General features: G+C 37.9%; 1 protein-coding gene across 1 annotated transcript in view; it reads left to right on the top strand.

Annotated features, from left to right (window-relative positions):
- Window positions 1-18,467, top strand: part of LOC149235590 (GATA transcription factor 26-like) — a 224,799-nt gene that overhangs the window by 89,663 nt on the left and 116,669 nt on the right. The window contains exon 2 of the mRNA XM_089372158.1: window positions 13,666-14,040. Within this exon, the coding sequence (XP_089228284.1) occupies window positions 13,666-14,040 (375 nt within the window). The remainder of the gene's footprint in view (window positions 1-13,665; window positions 14,041-18,467) is intronic.

Below are 18,467 nucleotides of genomic sequence, written 5' to 3'. Positions count from 1 at the left end.
AAGTTTATGATTGGGTGTCGTGCTGGATCTGTCCATCCATCAGAAACAATGCTAACCCCAGATGTTGGCCATGATGCCATAATAGGCTCAAGCATTTTTTGCACCTCTTTTTTTGCCTTCATCAACAATGTGGTTCTCAGCTTCTCTGACCCAGGAGGCACATACCCTGCTGGAGCCCCTTGAGTTAGAGCTCGGCACATCTCAACAAATAAAGGTGAACGTGCAACATTAAATGATATGAAGTTTTGATAGAAGAAGAAGGAAATGGTGAGATCAAGCTCTTCCCGTCTCTCTTTTTGGAAAATCTTGTCCATTGGACCAAGTGATCTTCTTTTTAATGCTTGTCCCCCAGTAGAAGTAGAACTCTCAAATGGAAATTTGGTGGTGGCTTTCCTCAAAAATGGAAGGGGGTCTTCATTCTTGGGTGTTTTTGATTTTGAAGCCAGTGCCACATGTTCCATACCAACATTGGCCTCCTTTTCCAATTCTTTTCTCTTTTGTGAAGTAATAGCTCTACAAGATCCAATCCCACAACTAGGTATAGCCAACAAATGTGATTTCACACGGTAATATGTGCTTTTGAAAGAAATGTTACAAAAGTTGCATTTCCATTGCACATTGCCTCCTCCCTTTCCCTTGTTGTTTGGCCCATCCTCTCTTGTGACATATTTCCACAATGGATATTTATCATTGTCTTTAAGTCCTCTTCCCTCAACATTACTTGCAGCAGACTCTGATGATATTAGGGGAGGAAGGGCATCTCTACCCATGACATTCTTGCCCTTCCTTTGCCCCCTAACGACTGCCTTTGATTGAGCCATGAACACTGTTACGTCAACCTGTAAAAAAAATGAACAAGAATCAACATTAATTTGAATTGTAATTTGTTACCATTACCAATTTATTGCATAGATGATGTGCAACTGAGTTTTCAGTGGCACATTTCATCAAACAGTTTATAAACACACTGCTGTAGGTGCTCTTCTTGTATTTATTTCAATGTATTATAAATTTATACACAGTACCACAAGAATGCTTATAAGTTTGGCACAAACTACAGTCTACAATATAAAGGTGACCAAGGAAAATAGCTGACAGACATCACCTGTGGATTGCATCAGGCCATGAATAGTGTCTTTCTTTTGCACATCAAGGTTCATTGTCTACAAGGGGAAGCATAATTTTTTGGGGCAGACTGGGCAGTGCATTGTATCTATAATCTACCCCGGATCCAGCCAGTCATGTTATATGCTTCAGGTTTTTTACCCTTACTGCTTTTTGGACACAACATTTGATTGAGCATTTTCCCTCAGTTTTTTATAGTTAGAGCCCCTCAATTGGAAGGTCCTTGCTGCATGAGTAAGATTTTATCATATGCGGTCAGGATGTAAGCATGCTGTTCTTCTGATGTGTGCAGGACCTAAAGAGATTACTAGTTAAATAGCCGATTATCAAATATGTTCTGCTGAACACACCTTTGTCTATCTGCATAAATTTAAGGTAACATTTGAATGTTGAGGCTAGGGTTATATCAATATTATTATGGTTGATCCAATGATCCACCATAACCACGGTCCACTTGTGTTATAAACTGCACTAAGATATGCTGTAAAGGAGTGAGAGAGATGTGTTGAAACTTGACTGCAACAGTTTTAAGTTTTAAGTTTTAACTTTTAACGGAAGTCTATTCCAAGTTATCATATTTCCACCGTCTATTGGAAGTCTATTCCTTATGAATCAAGAACTGCAGCGTAATAGGTAGGTTTACTAGGTTACGTAGGTAGGATTCAACAAGCTGGAGCACGCTAAGGTTTCCGGTGGCATGAAATAAAGTTTTACGGTTACCAAAGAAGAATATAAATCTTCCACTAACTTGAATCTCAATTCCATTCAATACACGCTACCTCTTTTACGATTTATCTGGTGGACTACTTACCTGGTGGACTGTGGACGTTTGGTGGTCGATTCTCCTTGCTGAGAGTCTGCTCCTCGCTGCAACAGCACAATGAGTTGCCAAATCACTTGCAAAATGAGCCTGTCAACGAGCAAACACGCCCCTTTAACCCGCGCTGGAAACGAGTCCCAGAAACAGGACACGTTCCTAAAATCGCGACACGCTGTGCCAAATCGTGACACGTTATAGGACACGACGTGTCATAGAGGGACACGACGTGTCATACAGTTTGGACACGAATCCGTAGCGAATCGTGTCGGATTCACGATTCGAGAGGGCTTTTGGACGAATCCGGTGATCTAGGACACATGTATTCAAGAATACCCAAAAATCGTTTTGGAAAATTCCACCCCGAGACAGTTTTATTAAAATAATTAATTATTTTTAATGGATGCCTAAGTCTAAACTCAGGAAATTAAAATAATTAAAGGGTATTAATTAAACTGGGTGTGAAACTTCTAGAAGAAGACAAGGATCAAGTCAAAATGATATGAGCCGTTGATTAGAATCTAATCTGGGCTGTTGATTGATCAATGAGAGGATTATAAGAAGAGGCTTGATGGGCATTTGGAAGACACATCAAGTGAGAGATCAGAGATCGATTTTCTCAAGAGAGCAGCGCAACAGTTGCAGGAGAGGTCATCGAGGAGATTTCTTGCAGTGAGGGGCAAGGATAGTTTTTCGGTCGGAGAGTTACCTGATCCGAGGATACATTGCAGAGGAGGCATAGAGAGATCTATAAGAGGCAACGTAGAGTTGTTGATTTATTGTAGCATCAGATGTGCTCTAAGTCTCAAATTTTGCAGGGAGGCTTGGGCACATGTATTCCAAAGAACCTAGAAAGCGTTTTGGGAACGAAAGAATAGATCCATTGAAGAATCTGTCAAGGAAATGATGCATGATTTGGACTTGCTGTTGTTCTTATGGGGCGAAGCATCATGAACAACTGTGTACATTCAAAATTGAAGTCTTGATAAAGTTCCAAAAGGTATGACTCTTGAAGAAGCCTTCTCCAAAAGGAAGCCAAAGGTTGGGCACATGAGAATGTTTGGTTGTCCTATATATATTCATGTTCCTAAGGATAAAAGGAATAAGCTTGAGCCTTCAAGAAATAAAGGGTTATTTGTTGGATATAGTGAATCTTCAAAAGCCTACAAAATTTACATTCTAGAGTAGCGACGGATTGAGGTTAGCTAGGATGTCTCCTTTGATGAAAAAGTGTCATATTGGAGGTCTAAGGAAGTCTCCATAGATTCCTTGGAAGAAGTAAAGCAGGAGACCTCAAGAGAAGAGCACTCAAGTTCTACAGAATGTACCGGAAGGCCAGAAGGGCCTCAAGATCTAACAGAACTAGTTATAGTTCCTGAGATCAAGAAGAGACCAACATGGCTTAGATCCACTTTGGAAGAGGCAGAAGGACATGCAACTCATGATGGCACATCTAGAGAAGTGAAGAAACCTAAAAGGTTCTCCAATGATGCAACTCTTATGACAAAACTCATTGATGGGGAACCTTCCACTTATGAAGAAGCAACTAGTCAACCAATGTGGAAGGAAGCAATGAATGAGGAGTACCAATCAATCATGAAGAATGATGTTTGGGAAATTGTGCCAAGGCCTGAAGGAGTAGTGACTTCCAAGTGGATATATAATCAAGCATGTTGCAAATGGGAGCATTGGCAAATACAAGGCACGGTTCGTGGCTAGAGGGTTCTCCTAGAAACAAGGAAAAGACTATGATGAAACTTTTGATCCAGTTGCCAGGTACACCTCCATTAGATCCATCATTTCACTTGCTGCTTCTATGGGACAGGAACTACACCAGATGGATGTAAACACTGCTTTCATCATTGGAGTAATTGAGGAAGAGGTGTACATAGAGCAACCTCAAGGATTTGAGGTATGCTGAATGGAGTCTCATGTTTGCAGGTTGAAGAAGGCCTTGCATGGACTCAAACAAGCTCCGAGAGCTTGGTATGCTCGTATCGACAGTTATCTAACAAGGTTGGGATTTACCAAAAGTGAAGCAGATCCAAACCTTTACTTTGAGGTTGTGAAAAATGCACCTATGATCCTATTATTATATGTTGATGACTTGTTTTTGACAGGTGCCAAGCCTCTTATCTTTCAGTGCAAGAAGTAGTTGGTTTTCGAGTTCGATATGAAGAATCTTGGGTTGATGCACTATTACTTGGGAATAGAAGTATGGCAGAAACTTGGCAAAGTCTTCCTTAGTCAAGGGAAGTACGTGATAAGGATCCTTCAAAGTTTCAGAATGATGGATTGCAAATCCATGACGACTTTAATGGTGACTAATTTAAAGAAGTTAAGAGGCTCCGACTCAAGTTTGGTAGATCCATCTTATTTACAGGCAACTGATTGCTATGCTGATATATTTGGTTAGCACTAGGCCAGACATTTGCTTTGATGTGAACACTTTGAGCCAGTTTTAGATAGAACCAAGACATGAGCATTGGTTCGCAACAAAGCACATATTGAGATATTTGCATGGTACATTGAATTATGGATTAAAGGATGTTGCAAACAGGGATGTACAACTTTATAGATATATACAGACGCAAATTGGGCAGGAAGTGCTGAAAACAGGAAGAGTACCTCGGGAGTGCTTCAGTTTGGGATCTGCTATGATATCGTGGATGAGTAGGAAGTAGAGGTTGATTGCACTCAGCAATGTTGAAGCAGAGTACATTGCAACCAATGAGGCTTGTACCGAAGCAGTATGGCAGTGGAAGTTGTTTGCAAGACTATTCAGCAAAGAGTTGGAACCGATGGTGATACACTGTAATAATCAAAGTTGTGTGAAGCTTTTAGAGAATCCCACTACATCCGCGACATGATGCAGAGGAGAGCAATTAGGCTCGAGTACATCTCCACCGATGAACAAACAATTGATGTTCTAACGAAACTGTTGCGAAGGGACAAGTACATGTACTTCAGAGACAAACTTGGGCTCGTGGAGATCTCCCCTCTCGTTGAGAGAGAGCGCTGATTCGTCTACGACACGGATGGACATTCTCTTGAAAGTGATAATGGGTCCAAGAGACCCAAAGAGCTCAATAGACATTGTTGTGTGAGCGCTGCTTGGAAGAGGACCTTGATCAAACAATAGGCATGGTGGAGTGAGGTCCTTCAACATCTAGACCTTGATCACACACTGGAAGGGTGGAGTGAGGTCTTGGACCCTTATCACACACCAGGTAGGGTGGAGTGAAGTCTGGTTCAACTTCTAGACTCGATCAGCAACGAGGAAGGGTTTGAGTGAGGTCTTGGCCCATAGTGCTCACTAGGAAGGTTGAGTGAGTGCTTGCTAGTTGAGGGTCTCAACATTTTTGGCCTAGGTAGTGGCCATAGGATTCGAGGTCTAATCACTCTGGAGGAGTGAGTCCTGATATGCTGATGACATTGCCATGGGTTTGGTACCGCCCTAGAAATGGCCACTATTGGATGTTGATAATAGATGATGCTGCTAGTGATAATGGATAAACTTTTTCATTAGAGAAATTTGTTCAATCTAAGAACATCTATGACAGTGATTATGAATACCTCCCTAGTTAAGAGGGAGTGTTGAATTTGTAACTATGGTCGGTCTTCATAATGTACTTTTGGTCACTTGATGTAATTATATTTATCATTTTAGAGCATATTTTATAAATGCTTGAGTTAAAGAAAATTTATCTTGAGTCAAAGTCCCATTGCAACTTTTAAAAGATGTAAATTTGAATTTTTGAAATGTAATTTTTGGCTCCAAAAGGTGACGTTCGACTTCCCTCCTAGTCAAGTCGACCCTGGCCAAGAAACATGTCTTTTCACCTTAGATAGACTATTATATAAAGGCAACTTGACCTCCTCATTTGGCAGATTTACATTCCTCACTCAAGACAACATTTGGGTAAGCGGAGGAGGTCAAGAAGGATAAAGAAGCACAAAGAAAGAAGGTCGAGTTTCTCTCTCTCCTCTCTCATAAACTCGCACTTGTGGAAAAGAGTCTCTTTTTGTGATTCACATATTTTTGGGGCAACAACTTCAAGGGTCTAGAATTTCCCTGGGTTATTGAGCAACTTTAGGGTGCGAAAATTATGGGCTATTGGACAGTTGCTGTGAAGCTAAAATTTCTGGATTAGGTAGGCAGAACGAAGTGGAGCTTCAATTTGGGTTACTTGACTTGGAGGAGAAGACCAGGTTTGATCATAGGTCTAAGCGTGTCTCTTATTGAACATGAAGAATTTCTCTATTGAAAAAGGTTGTTGGGTTTTTCCTTGTAGTGGGTTTTCGTGTTGAAGAATGTAACTAGGTTTAGTTTTCGTAATTGTAGTTGAAGTCAAAATGTAATGTATTTGTCAAAAGAAAGCAAAATAATATTTTATTATTAATTTAATTGACTTGTTAAAGCATGGGTTTCATGCTTGGGTGAAATGTATAGGTCAAGCCTCCATTGTAGGCTTTAGGATTATTTATTTGGCTCAAAGTCATTTTTGTTTATTGGTCAAAGACTCCTTGATCATCATCAACCTCCTCAAAGCATCCTTGCTGTCAGCCTCAAACAAGTCTTTATCGAGTCGGCCTACTAGTCGGCCTACATGTCAACCTAACCTTAAATGGAGACACAACTATTCATGGATTCATGTCAGCCTATTTTATGGACAAACTACTATATATCAGTGTTACTTGGGAGCGGGAGCGAAAACGGGTGCCGGAGCGACATTTTCAGAAGCTCCCGGTTTGGGAGCGAATCCCAGAGCATTTTTTATATAATACACACACACACACACACACACACACATATATATATTTTGTTTTGTTTTGTTATTTTGATACATATATGTCAACAAAAACATGTAGAATGATGAATTAGATATAAAAAACAGAAAGAAACATAGATTGAACCATATAACAACAATCATCTAGAAGTTATAATCTTCATCAACCACGTTCACAAGTTAGTAACATAGTAACATACAACATATTGAGTCTCATGATTCATCAATCTTAAAGGTTCAAGCTTTCAAAATTCAACAACATTAATATCCATAGGTATCTTTGTCATTACCTCTGTATCTGTATAGGGATATTTGTCATTAATATCACCCTCTAAGCATTAACATAAGATAGAAAAAGCATAGCATGTCAAGTCAAGATTTTGTTTGAGTGATGCGTACATTTTTAGGAGGGCCATGATAGAGGAGTTCAACAACCAATGTCACTAACATCAAGGTACATAGAGGGATTGGTGCTCTTTTGCTCCCTCGCAACTATGCTATATATACTAGCCTAAGGCCTTCGCTTAAAACATAGTTCAGATAAAAATTTCAAAGGATAACTTTCGGTGCTATTGCAGGAGCTCAGATAGGGTACAGGGGATGATCTTGACGCTGCCATGAAAGATCAGATCTCAAAGATTAGTGAAGATTACAGTGAATTGTATGGATGATTTCGGTGCTGCCACATAAGTGCTATTACACAAATGAATAAGCTTAGATCTACCTGAAATAAGTTCTTGATGCCATAGAAGAAGGTGTTCTCTCGGTGCAAACGCATGATAAGGGTTCGGTGCCACTACAGTGATGAGGGTTCGATGCCACCACAGTGAGGAAGGTTCAGTGACACCATAGTGAGAAGTGAAAGGAGGATGACTTGATGGAGGTAGTCTCGAGTCTAAATTGTAAGGGTCTTGGTCGTCTCATCTTGAATCTACTGAAGGAAGAATTTTGACTGTGTTTTCGCCTAGAGTGGTGTTTTGCCCTGGCAGCATGCCTACATCTTGTGTTCTCTTCTATTTGTTGTGTGTCATTAATCTTGATGATAAGAAAAGATAACTAAAAGATCTAATACTAATAATGAAAAACATCACAAGTTAATGTCATAATAAGAGAAATCGTTTAACTACCACTCCTTGGATTTCTCAACATGGTATCAGAGCTATGGTCAAGGTCAAAGGCAGTTTGAAGATCACTTATACATATTTGAAGTATTCTCAGTGAAAGGATCTGTTTGCATTGAAGATCAAGATCAAGATCCCAAGGACATTTTTGGGCTAATATTCTGAGGTATCTTGAAAGGATGGATAACAAATTACAGTGAGCTAGTTCATTCACCATATTAAAGACACCTTGCAGAAGGAGGAGGATTCCAATATTCCTCAAGATGACAAGTTCAAATCAATTTGTATGAGAATCGGTGAAGTCACAGTTCAGTATATAGGATTTCAGATCAGTTTCAGAAAATGTAACTTCACTCAAAATACATAGAAGGTTTCGATGAAATCATATAACAAGGTTTTGGCATACTAAATTTATGTAGCAAAGGAAAATTCAGATATCACAGGTGTACATAGTAAGTTAATTTCGGTTCAGGTCCAGTGGTACTACAACTTTGATGCTACCATAATACTACAATCTCGACACAATTACAGAATAGAAAAGAGTTCAATATATCTCAGAGATCAAGTTTGATATCTCAGAAATGGAGTTCGGAAGACTATTCATATAGACAGATTATATAACTCAAACCGAGATATTGAAGCTGTCATAAAACTTTTTCTATATTGCCATCACAGTAATAAGGGACCCAATCATGTCTACGTTGCTATCATAGAAATAAAGCACCTAGACTGATTGAAGTATGACCAAAGTAAGGAAGCTGCCTCAATGTATAATTAGGATCTTGGACCGAAATGTGAAAAAGGCTTACATGCTACAAAGTACATATTGACCTCCAAAATACTAAGTTGATTCAAGTCTGGTAAAAAATTTTGAGCACAAATCCGAGACCTAAAACCATTCTTTTGAAGACTATGAAAGGAATTTGAAGTCTGTCCTATGGAAAAATGAAATTGATAGTCCAAGGAACCAACTTGAAGAAAGAGGATCTGAGTACAAGGAAGCAAGTAAGAATTGTTACTACAACAAGTCTAATAAGTTATCAAATTAGAGGTATGTAATCATAAGGTGTGTATGTTCATGAGCTTTTAGATTTGCAATATTATCTAATATTAAATGATCCTTGCTTATAAAGATTGATAACTTACATCCTTATCTTCTAGGGTTTACATGTGATGTCAAAAGTCCTACTGATGTTTGAAAGAATGAACAACTTATCATAAGATTCCCTCCTCCATGATTATGTAGAACATCTAACTTAAGAAATTAAATTATGTCCTTGGTATCACCTGTTGTTCTTGTAAGTGTGTGCTATAGGTATAAAAGATGATGGCTTAATACAAGGAGAACACTTCAAGGAATCCTTACCAAGTTTGCCAAGGAACATCCCCAGGTATGCCTCAAACTATACACCTTACTAGATTCTCTTAAAAGTATGATCATCGTATTTTTGAAGTTTGCATTACATTACTAACATCGTTATGGCTCAAACTATACACCTTACTAGATTCTCTTAAAAGTATGATCATCGTATTTTTGAAGTTTGCATTACATTACTAACATCGATATGTGTAACTGTCTTGAATCATAATGATTCTTGTTTCGGGTGATTCATCTCTTGATAAATATACCCTCATATTCTTAATTGATCATATAAAACCCTACACAGGTTCTTTGGAAAACCCTAACCTAGGGGTAAGCCAATGGTAATGTTAATGAATGAAACCCTAGCTTGCTTAAGGTTATTAGGAAATTGCTATTGTTGATGATGACATGTTTGGGGTTTTGGTATGATCATGAAGACCCTAACTTGTTACGGTTGAATGATGTTGTTTGAAATTGTGAACCTTTGAAATTTTGGTATAGTAGGATTTGCTTTGCTATGATATGAAACCTTAGATCTTTCCTTTGAAATTTTGGTATAGTAGGATTTGCTTTGCTATGATATGAAACCCTAGGATTTGGTTTGGCCTATAAGCAAATTCCTTGTTAGGTATTTAAAGTCCTAGGAATGAAACCCTAGGTTTATATATGTGTCCATGTAGTTGAAACCCTAGCTTGGTCTAGGTCGATATATGTCTAATATGTTGCCTAACATATGATATGCTTATGCATGATGATGAATTCCTAGATATATGTGTTGACCTAATTATTAATGGTCATAAGTCTTAGGGTTTAATATAAGTCCTTGTCTGAGTTTGATATTCTAGGATGATGTTGAAATGAGAAAATCTAGGGTTTGTAGCTAACCCTAGTGGATGTTAGTCATGTTGTTGATTGAAGCTGTAATTGGTTCTTGGTTGTTAAAAACTTATATATGATATCTAGGGTTTGTATGAAATCCTAGTAGGAAGTCTAGCATATGAATTCTGAAAGTTGTTAAATACTTTGTAGATCTATATTTGTTTGAATTGTTTCTAGGGTTTGCAATATGTTGTAGTAGGGTATGTCATACCATTGGTAGAAACATTGAAACCTTAGATGTAATGAAAGGTGTTGATGAAGTAGTCTAGGGTTTATGACAAAGTCCCTAGCAATATGTTGAAGAGTATGTATCTCTTGTTTGGGTATCTGATATATATAAAGTTGAAATGCTTCCGTGATTCTGATATGACTAACTTCATGCTTCTATAGATTTGGTTGTACTTGCTATCTAAGTTGTGCAGGTACATAATCTTCAAGATGGTGAAGATGATCGCAAGTAAAGTTGATGTGAAAGATGATAATGATGATAACTCTGATGAGATGGATGGAAGCCACTAAAGATTCTCCGATGTCGAAAAGAAGAAGAGATCTCCCTGAGATTAAGAGGGAGCCTGGATAGAGAAAATCTCCCTGGTTGAGAGGGAGAGCATAGTTTTGATTGGAGAATGAAGTTTGAAGGATATGTTGTTGTATGAAAAGAAAAGTATCAAAGATTCAGTTGATGGGCCTATCGTGTTTGAAAAGCAACATCAGGAAAAACCACGAAGGTTTGTGTTTATTTATGAATATGTGAAAGTATATTATTGATTGGGGTTGTGTTTGTACAGGTGAATCTCTCGAAGGTTTTGATAGCATGCTGGTTACCAATCAATTTGATTGGGAGAGATTTGTTATCCTTGATTTTCTAAATCAAGGAGTGTTGAGGCTTTATGAGTGAAACATTGCCTGGGAAAACATTTGGCCGACACTTTATGTTGATGTCTAGGTCTTGAAGTTGGAAAGGTGGTGTTGATTGTAGAGCTCTGATTTTTTTTTGGATGAACACCTAGATCCCTCGGTTGATGATTAGCAAGTAAGCCTGATGGTACCTATAGAGGCTGAAAGCTTGAGTCCATATTAGTCCCACCTGGATGGATTGCCCTGGTCAGGAATCTTTTCCGTGGCATTGCGGTGCCTAAAATGTTGAGAGACCAATGGATAGATTGCCCTGGTCAGGAATCTAGTCCATGGCATTGCGCTGCCTAAACTTCTTCATAGATGATGTGAGATCTTCCATGTACCTCTTTGATTATATGTAAATATGAATACCTCCCTAGTTAAGAGGGATTGTTGAAGAATGTAACTAGGTTCGGTCTTCATAATTGTACTTGAAGTCAAAATGTAATATATTTGTCAAAAGAAAGCAAAATAATTTATTATTATTAATTTAATTGACTTGTTAAAGCATGGGTTTCAAGCTTGGGTCAAATGTATAGGTCAAGCCTCCATTGTAGGCTTTAGGATTATTTATTTGGGTCAAAGTCATTTTGTTTATTAGTCAAAGGCACATGCATCAAAGTCTCCTTGATCATCATCAATCTCTTCAAAGCATCCTTGCTGTCAGCCTCAAACAAGTCGGCCTAAATGTTGGCCCAACCTTAAATGGAGACACAATTATTCATGGATTCATGGCAAACTATTTTATGGAATATACCAGCCAAAGGCCTTCGCTCAAAACACAGTTTAGACAGGAATTTCAAAGGATATTTTTCGGTGCTACTATGGGAGCTCGGATCGGGTACAGGGGATGATCTCGGTGTTGCCACGAAAGATCAGATCTAAGAGACTAGTGCAGATTATAGTGAATTGCATGGATGATTTCGGTGTTGCCACAAAAGTGCTATTACATAGAAGAAGAAGCTTGGATCTCTCTAAAATAAATTCAGATGCCATAGAATAAGGCGTTCTCTTGGTGCAAACACATGATAAGGGTTTGGTGCCACTACCGTGATGAGGGTTCGACGCCATCACAATGAGGAAGGTTCGGTGACACCACAATGAGAAGTGAAAGGAGGTTGACTTGATGGAGGTAGTCTCGATTCTAAATTGTAAGGGTCTTGGATGTCTCATCTTGAATCTATTGAAGGAAGAATTTTGACTGGGTTTTCCCATAGAGTAGGGTTTTGCCCTGGTAGCATGCCTACATCTTGTGTTCTCTTCTATTTGCTGCTTGGCATTAACCTTGATGATAAGAAAAGATAACTAAAAGATCTAATACTAATAATGAAAAACATCACAAGTTAATGTCATAATAAGAGAAATCGTTTAACTGCCACTCCTTGGATTTCTCAACATTTCCTTGGATAAATTTTGTCTCTCTTTTGTGCATTGTGATCTCTCTTGTTCCACTGTTGAATTTTTGAAGTATAATTGCTGAATGATATATTGAAATAAGATAAAAGAGAATCTACATCAAAAGTAATTATTAGAATTTCAGAAATATTGTGCTAACCCTAATTGCACTAGAAAATCAACAACCATTCCCTACCTTGATCAGAGGTGCCTAAATTTATATATTCGAGATGTGGTAGCCCTAAGCATTAGGTAGAATTTTTTGCTTTTTGCCATATGGCAGTCTAGTAGTGAGACAAGGGACTCCTTCTTGTGTGGTTGGGAGACCCATTACCTTTATTGTACCTCATATATGAACTTGCTCACCTTGAAGTATTCATCCTTGGGTCAGTGCGAGTAGCCAGACCTCCATCAAGATATTTTCCCACTTAGGCTTAGATGTTAGGAAAGACAAGTCTTTTTGCTTTGGAGCACCTCTTGGGGTTTTACAGCCAAGTTCCCCGAGTATCGAGCACTCTTGAGTCTCCAAATGACATCGTCAAGTTTGCATTGGTTTCTTCTTAGTGAGAGATGGCGACATGGATACCTCTTCCACCTACTCTTCCTCTATTTTTATTTTGCAGCTCTGATGTTGATGTTGAGCCAACGCCTCATGCCTTGTACAATTTACCACCTCTATTTTTTCCTATCCCTTTTTGTCATTGACATTTTCATATTTTTATTTTGATAACATTTTAGCGTCTAAGAGTGTTCTAGAGATTTTCATAATTGTACTCTCTATTACCATTGACTTATCTTTTGGTCATTTGTGGACATCAATAAAATTATCCTGTCTTATCTTAAACTGCCATTTTCTTGCAACCCATGCAGAACATTTCATGCACACTTAGCCAATTCTAAAATTCTTTGATAAGGGAAGCACGTTTCTTTATTGTCGGCATTGATATTCAATTACTGTTAGTTTCAACATTTAGCCTAGATCTGATTATCATGTATAGCTTTTGTTGGAAACGAATTGACAAAGATTAAAGGGTAATCAAAGTCTCCCCTTGTCCCTTTTGTATCTTCGATTTAAAGATACTTTGTCCCTGATGGGAATTATTCTGTTTATTGATATAGTAGATCAAGAACTTAGAAGTATTATGAAAGGGCATCACACATTAGATGGTAGCATGGAAAGGAAGTATTTGGATGAAACATATATTTTGTGTGCTTATGTTTCCAGCTCACGAGGTAGTTAAGTTATGGAATCTAACAAATCTGTGAATGATGATGCAGCTACGCCATTATGGCGTAATGGGCCACCAGAGAAGCCAGTGCTATGCAATGCCTGTGGATCGAGATGGAGGACCAAAGGAACTCTTGCAAATTACATGCCAATGCACTCTGGAGGGTGTGGAGCCAATGGTTCTTTGGATTACAAATGGCCTAGGGGAAAGAAAGTATCACAGAAATTCAAAGAGCAAAGATCACACAAAAGAAAGGAACCATGTGATATTCATCAAGAGATGGAATTTACAGTGGCAAACTCCAACCAACATCTTGGAATTTTTTTGGACGAGGATGCTAGTACGAGGTCAAGTTCAGTATCAGGATTGTCATATTCAGAGGGATGTATGCAGCATGCTGGTGCATTTGAAAAGTATAGCACAGGTTTGGATTTACAATTGATTCAAGCAATTTTTTGTTCCTAATCATCCTGATAGTTCTTACAGAAGGCTAAATGTATCTGACTTCATAAGTTTGAAATTAATATTAATTGATAAAAGTGTCCTTGACATCGCAATTAATTTTTGTCATCTTTTGAACTTTGCCTGATTGACCTAAGGAATTAGGTTTATTAAGTGGGAGACAAAGGAGGCTAGTTATATCTGCATGATTTTGCTTGGAAAATCATTAAAGCAGACATGACCTGTAAGATTTAGAATATAAATTGCATAAAGACATTTTTATATAGGGCAACTTTTTTCCTTCAATAGACATGACTGAATTTCCTGTTTTTACTTAAAATATAGTTCCTTGATGTGGCCTTGCTTGTAAATAACTCCATCTAAATAGTTTGAAAAGATTCATTCACAGTGGTGATTATAAGATAAATTTAGCCAGTTTGAAACTTCGATCTGGATGCTTTCTAACTGTTAAGAGAGAAGTAGAATATACCTATATTCATGACTTAGAGAGAATACTTGGCCTTTTGTGATTTCATTTGTGGAAAAGTGAGATTATATTATGGTTGCTTAACTAAAGTGCTTTTTAATGGAAACTCAGGTGGATTTGGTTAAAAACCTCGTAGTGCCTTGAAGTTGAAAGAAATTGACTGGTTGAAAGATTGCATCAGTTTATATAGATATGATACTGTAATTTGCAGTCTTATTAAATCTTTATGTAGAAGGCGAGTACATTCTAATGGATAAGCACAGAAGGTTGTTGTTATGGGTTGCTAATATTTGACCTTTGCTTCCTTGAACCATTTTGTGATTGTATCTTCTATTGTTTATGATTTCTTCTGAGTGCTCAAGAGAACTGTTTCCCTTCCACGTAACTTATGCCTTTCTATTCACTATCTTGTCTATTTGTCATTTGATTCATCGTCATTGATGTTATTTAGTTTGTCTGCATAAATGATATGCTACTGTTAGAAATCTAGATTTGCCCGACTTATATTTTTTCTTGGGAAGAATGACTTAAACCAGGGTTGCACATAACCTGTGTCAAGGTAGACGTTGCTTTGTAAGAAAATCTGAAGGATTCTGAATATTGTGGACTGGTTTACTACATGGTTTGATTATGAAAGATATAACTGATACAAGGATTGGAGTATAAAATATGAAAGTGCTGATAGCCTTATTTTGACCTCGTATTCTATCTTTTTTCTGAAAAAGTTGTGGTCAAATTTTTAATCAGGATTTCCTGTAACAAAATCTTTCTCAATAGGAAGGTAGAGCTTAAGAAGCCTGGGTATTGTGAACCAAACTGGGACATGCATTATACAAGGGCAAAGCTTGACTTCAGGGCTAATTAGTAATTTGTTGTATTGCTGTTTCTCCTTATCTATTGGTATAGCTCTTTGCCATGGCCATTTGCTAAGCAGACATTAAGTATACTAGTTATTCAGGTATGTAATTTCCCTAGTAAATTCTCAAATGCGGACATGGCTGTAACAGACTGCCATCTGCATGTTCCCTGTTACCGCAAAATCTAGTGGCCTAGTACAAAGCCTCACTAACTTCTAAGTAAAATATCCCATATTAATTTATATTTTTCATACATTCCTTTAGAAATTTGCCCGAAATAATTTACCAAAAAATTGTATAAATTCCAACAATAAATTGAGAAACCAAGAATTCACAAAAAATCATAGAAAATGCCAAAGCCAAAATCCCAGCCAATTTTTTAATTAAAAATACTGAGGAGGATTTACATTTATTTATTTTGGCAAAACCTGGTAGATTGGCCCCTGGAAAATAATTTGGCCCACACCTAGAAGATTTTCTGGCTTGAAACCGTGGCTGCAATTGTTGAAAAGTGTAACTAGGTTCAGTCTTCATAATGAAATGTAATTGTGATTTTGTGTAAAGGATGTAAAGAAGAAAAGTAAAATTATTGTAATGCTTGCATCATGGGTTTCATGAGAAAGAGATTTTATTTTTAGTTAAGGCTCCCATTGAGAACCCTTAGGGATATTGTCATCTAGTCATAAAAGTCTAAAGAGTCATTGTCATGTATTGAAGGCATGTTACACATTGTAAATAGTCATATTTGTTTTTGTAATTCACCCTCCAAGGCCTTGTCACTAGCCCTCACTCATGTCGGCCTACAATGAAAGGATAATTCTAGAAAGAAGAAGTCGGCCTACTCCAAGTGATCATGTCGGCCTAACTGTCATGAACAAACCACTATATATAGCAGTGCTCGGCCTCATTTGGAGAACAACATTCATTGAAGCAAGTCTCTAATAACAAGTGCGAAAATCATACTAGAAGGAGTGTCAAGATCAACGAAGGAAGAAGAAAAGAGAGCAAAGGAAGTGATATCACTGTGGGACTGTTTTTGGGCTATTCTATCCTCACACGTGCAAAGATTACAGATCTGAAGGAGGCCGAAGGTTGCAATCATACAAGGGTAATCGAGTTTGGGTAAAGACTTCGCTAGAAGAAGCTGAGTAGAAGTGTAACGAATCTCCCTCCTCAACGGGAGACTATTCAAGGAGCAAAAGTCAATCTAGGGTTTCTGTTGTAAAGAAAGGAGTTGCAGACTTACAAGAATAGGCCGAGATTTTGAAGCAAGCCGAGAAGAGCGAGAAGAAGGGCAACGTTGATCTAGGGGAGAAGAGGAGGCTTGTGACTTGGTATTGGAAGGGATTTAGTGTCAAGGGTCTTTGTCATGGTCTTGGTATTCGTCAATTGAAGATTCTATAGGAAGAATTTGTTTGGGTTTTCCTCTCAAAGAGTGAGAGGTTTTGGCCCTTGCTAATAGTCTATATACTGTGTCTCTTGTCTCTTTATTATTCATGAAGTGGTAATTGTCTTGATGAAAAGCTCACAATAATAACAAAAGAAGACAAGATCATAATCAAGAAGTAAAAAGACACTCACAAGCAATTATCGTAATAGAGAAATCACCTATCTCTTGATGCCCTAAGATTTCTCAACGTGGTTTCAAAGCTAAGGTAACAAAGTCGAGGAGGGGCATTTAATCAAAGAGACACACAGGGATTGAGTTTCAAGAAAGGGATCAAAGCAAGTCGAAGAATACCAAAGTGAAAGTTCAAGATCTACATCATACCGAAACCCTAGATCGAAGAAATTTACTTCAACAAAAGTCTTGGAATCATCATCAAGGAGGAAGCAGAAAGAAAGACCAAAACCCTAGAAGCATTTCCGAGGTCATCACTCAATCATCATCTAAGGAGTGGAAGCTTTTTCAAAGACTAAATAAGGCTAGATCGAAGAACATCGTCATCATCTTCAAAAGGGTTTGTAAAGTACGCTCTCTCTCATTAAAGCAAAGCTTTAACCTCTGAAGAACTTCATCAAAGTGATCTCTCTATTGAAGGGATCAAGGACTACTCTTGTAGAAAGATTCTATCAAGGAGTAGTCTTCTACTATCTATATCACTATCAAGTTAAAGGAGGAAGCAAGTGGAGAAAGCAACATCTACTCAAGTAAGTATTTTTATAACTTCACCTGAATCTATCAAAATGTCTTTTTGCAAGGAAAGCAAAAAATTAGTTGGGGCTTCAAATTTCCTTGCATGGAAGAAAAGAACAGATCTAAACCTTATTGAGAATGAAGTCATGGATCACATCAAGGGGTCAATAACACAACCTCCTAAAGAAGATGCTCAAGCACTTGCTAGATACATGAAAGGGGAAGGGAGGGCCCAGAGGATTCTGATAGAATCTATCAAAGACTCCCTCATACCATATGTATCAAAGTTAAATACTTCACAAGAAATCTATGAAAAATTGGTAGAGTTGTTTTCTGTAAGTACTGCAGGAGAAGTTATCTCTCTAAGGCAAGAACTCTACGAATGGAAGATTTCAAAGGAACATGAATATATATAGGACAACCAAAGATTCTCATGTGCCCAACCTTTGGCTTCCTTTTGGAGAAGGCTTCTTCAGGAGTCATACCTTCTGGAACTTTACGAGGACTTCGATTTTGAATGTACACAGTTGTTCATGATGCTTTGCCCCATAAGAACAACGACAAGTCCAAATCATGCATCATTGACTTGACAGATTCTTCAATGTATCTATTCTTTCGTTCCCAAAATGCTTTCTGGGTTCAAAATACGTTGCTCACCATGGAAGAAAAACAAGTGCAATTAATCAACACCATGGAAACAAATCATGCCAAGGAAATAAGTGTTATGAAGGCTAATCAAGTCACTTTTCAGAATAGGTTGGATGAAATGGAAAGATTACAGGTACAAAAATTCCAACTTAGGTTAAATGATGAATGGGAAGAGAACAAAGAAACAAATCATAAGCCTCCCGGTCCACTGAAGCAATCTTCATCTCATTATGAGGAGGTCATTTACTCCATTGAAAAATGGCTAATTGATGGAGACTTGG

The sequence above is a fragment of the Pinus tabuliformis genome, chromosome 8 (assembly GCF_031772625.1).
Source record: "Pinus tabuliformis cultivar Carrire ecotype Pingquan chromosome 8, CPIR1, whole genome shotgun sequence".
NCBI lineage: Eukaryota > Viridiplantae > Streptophyta > Pinopsida > Pinales > Pinaceae > Pinus > Pinus tabuliformis.
This window is presented reverse-complemented; position numbering and strand designations above follow the sequence as displayed.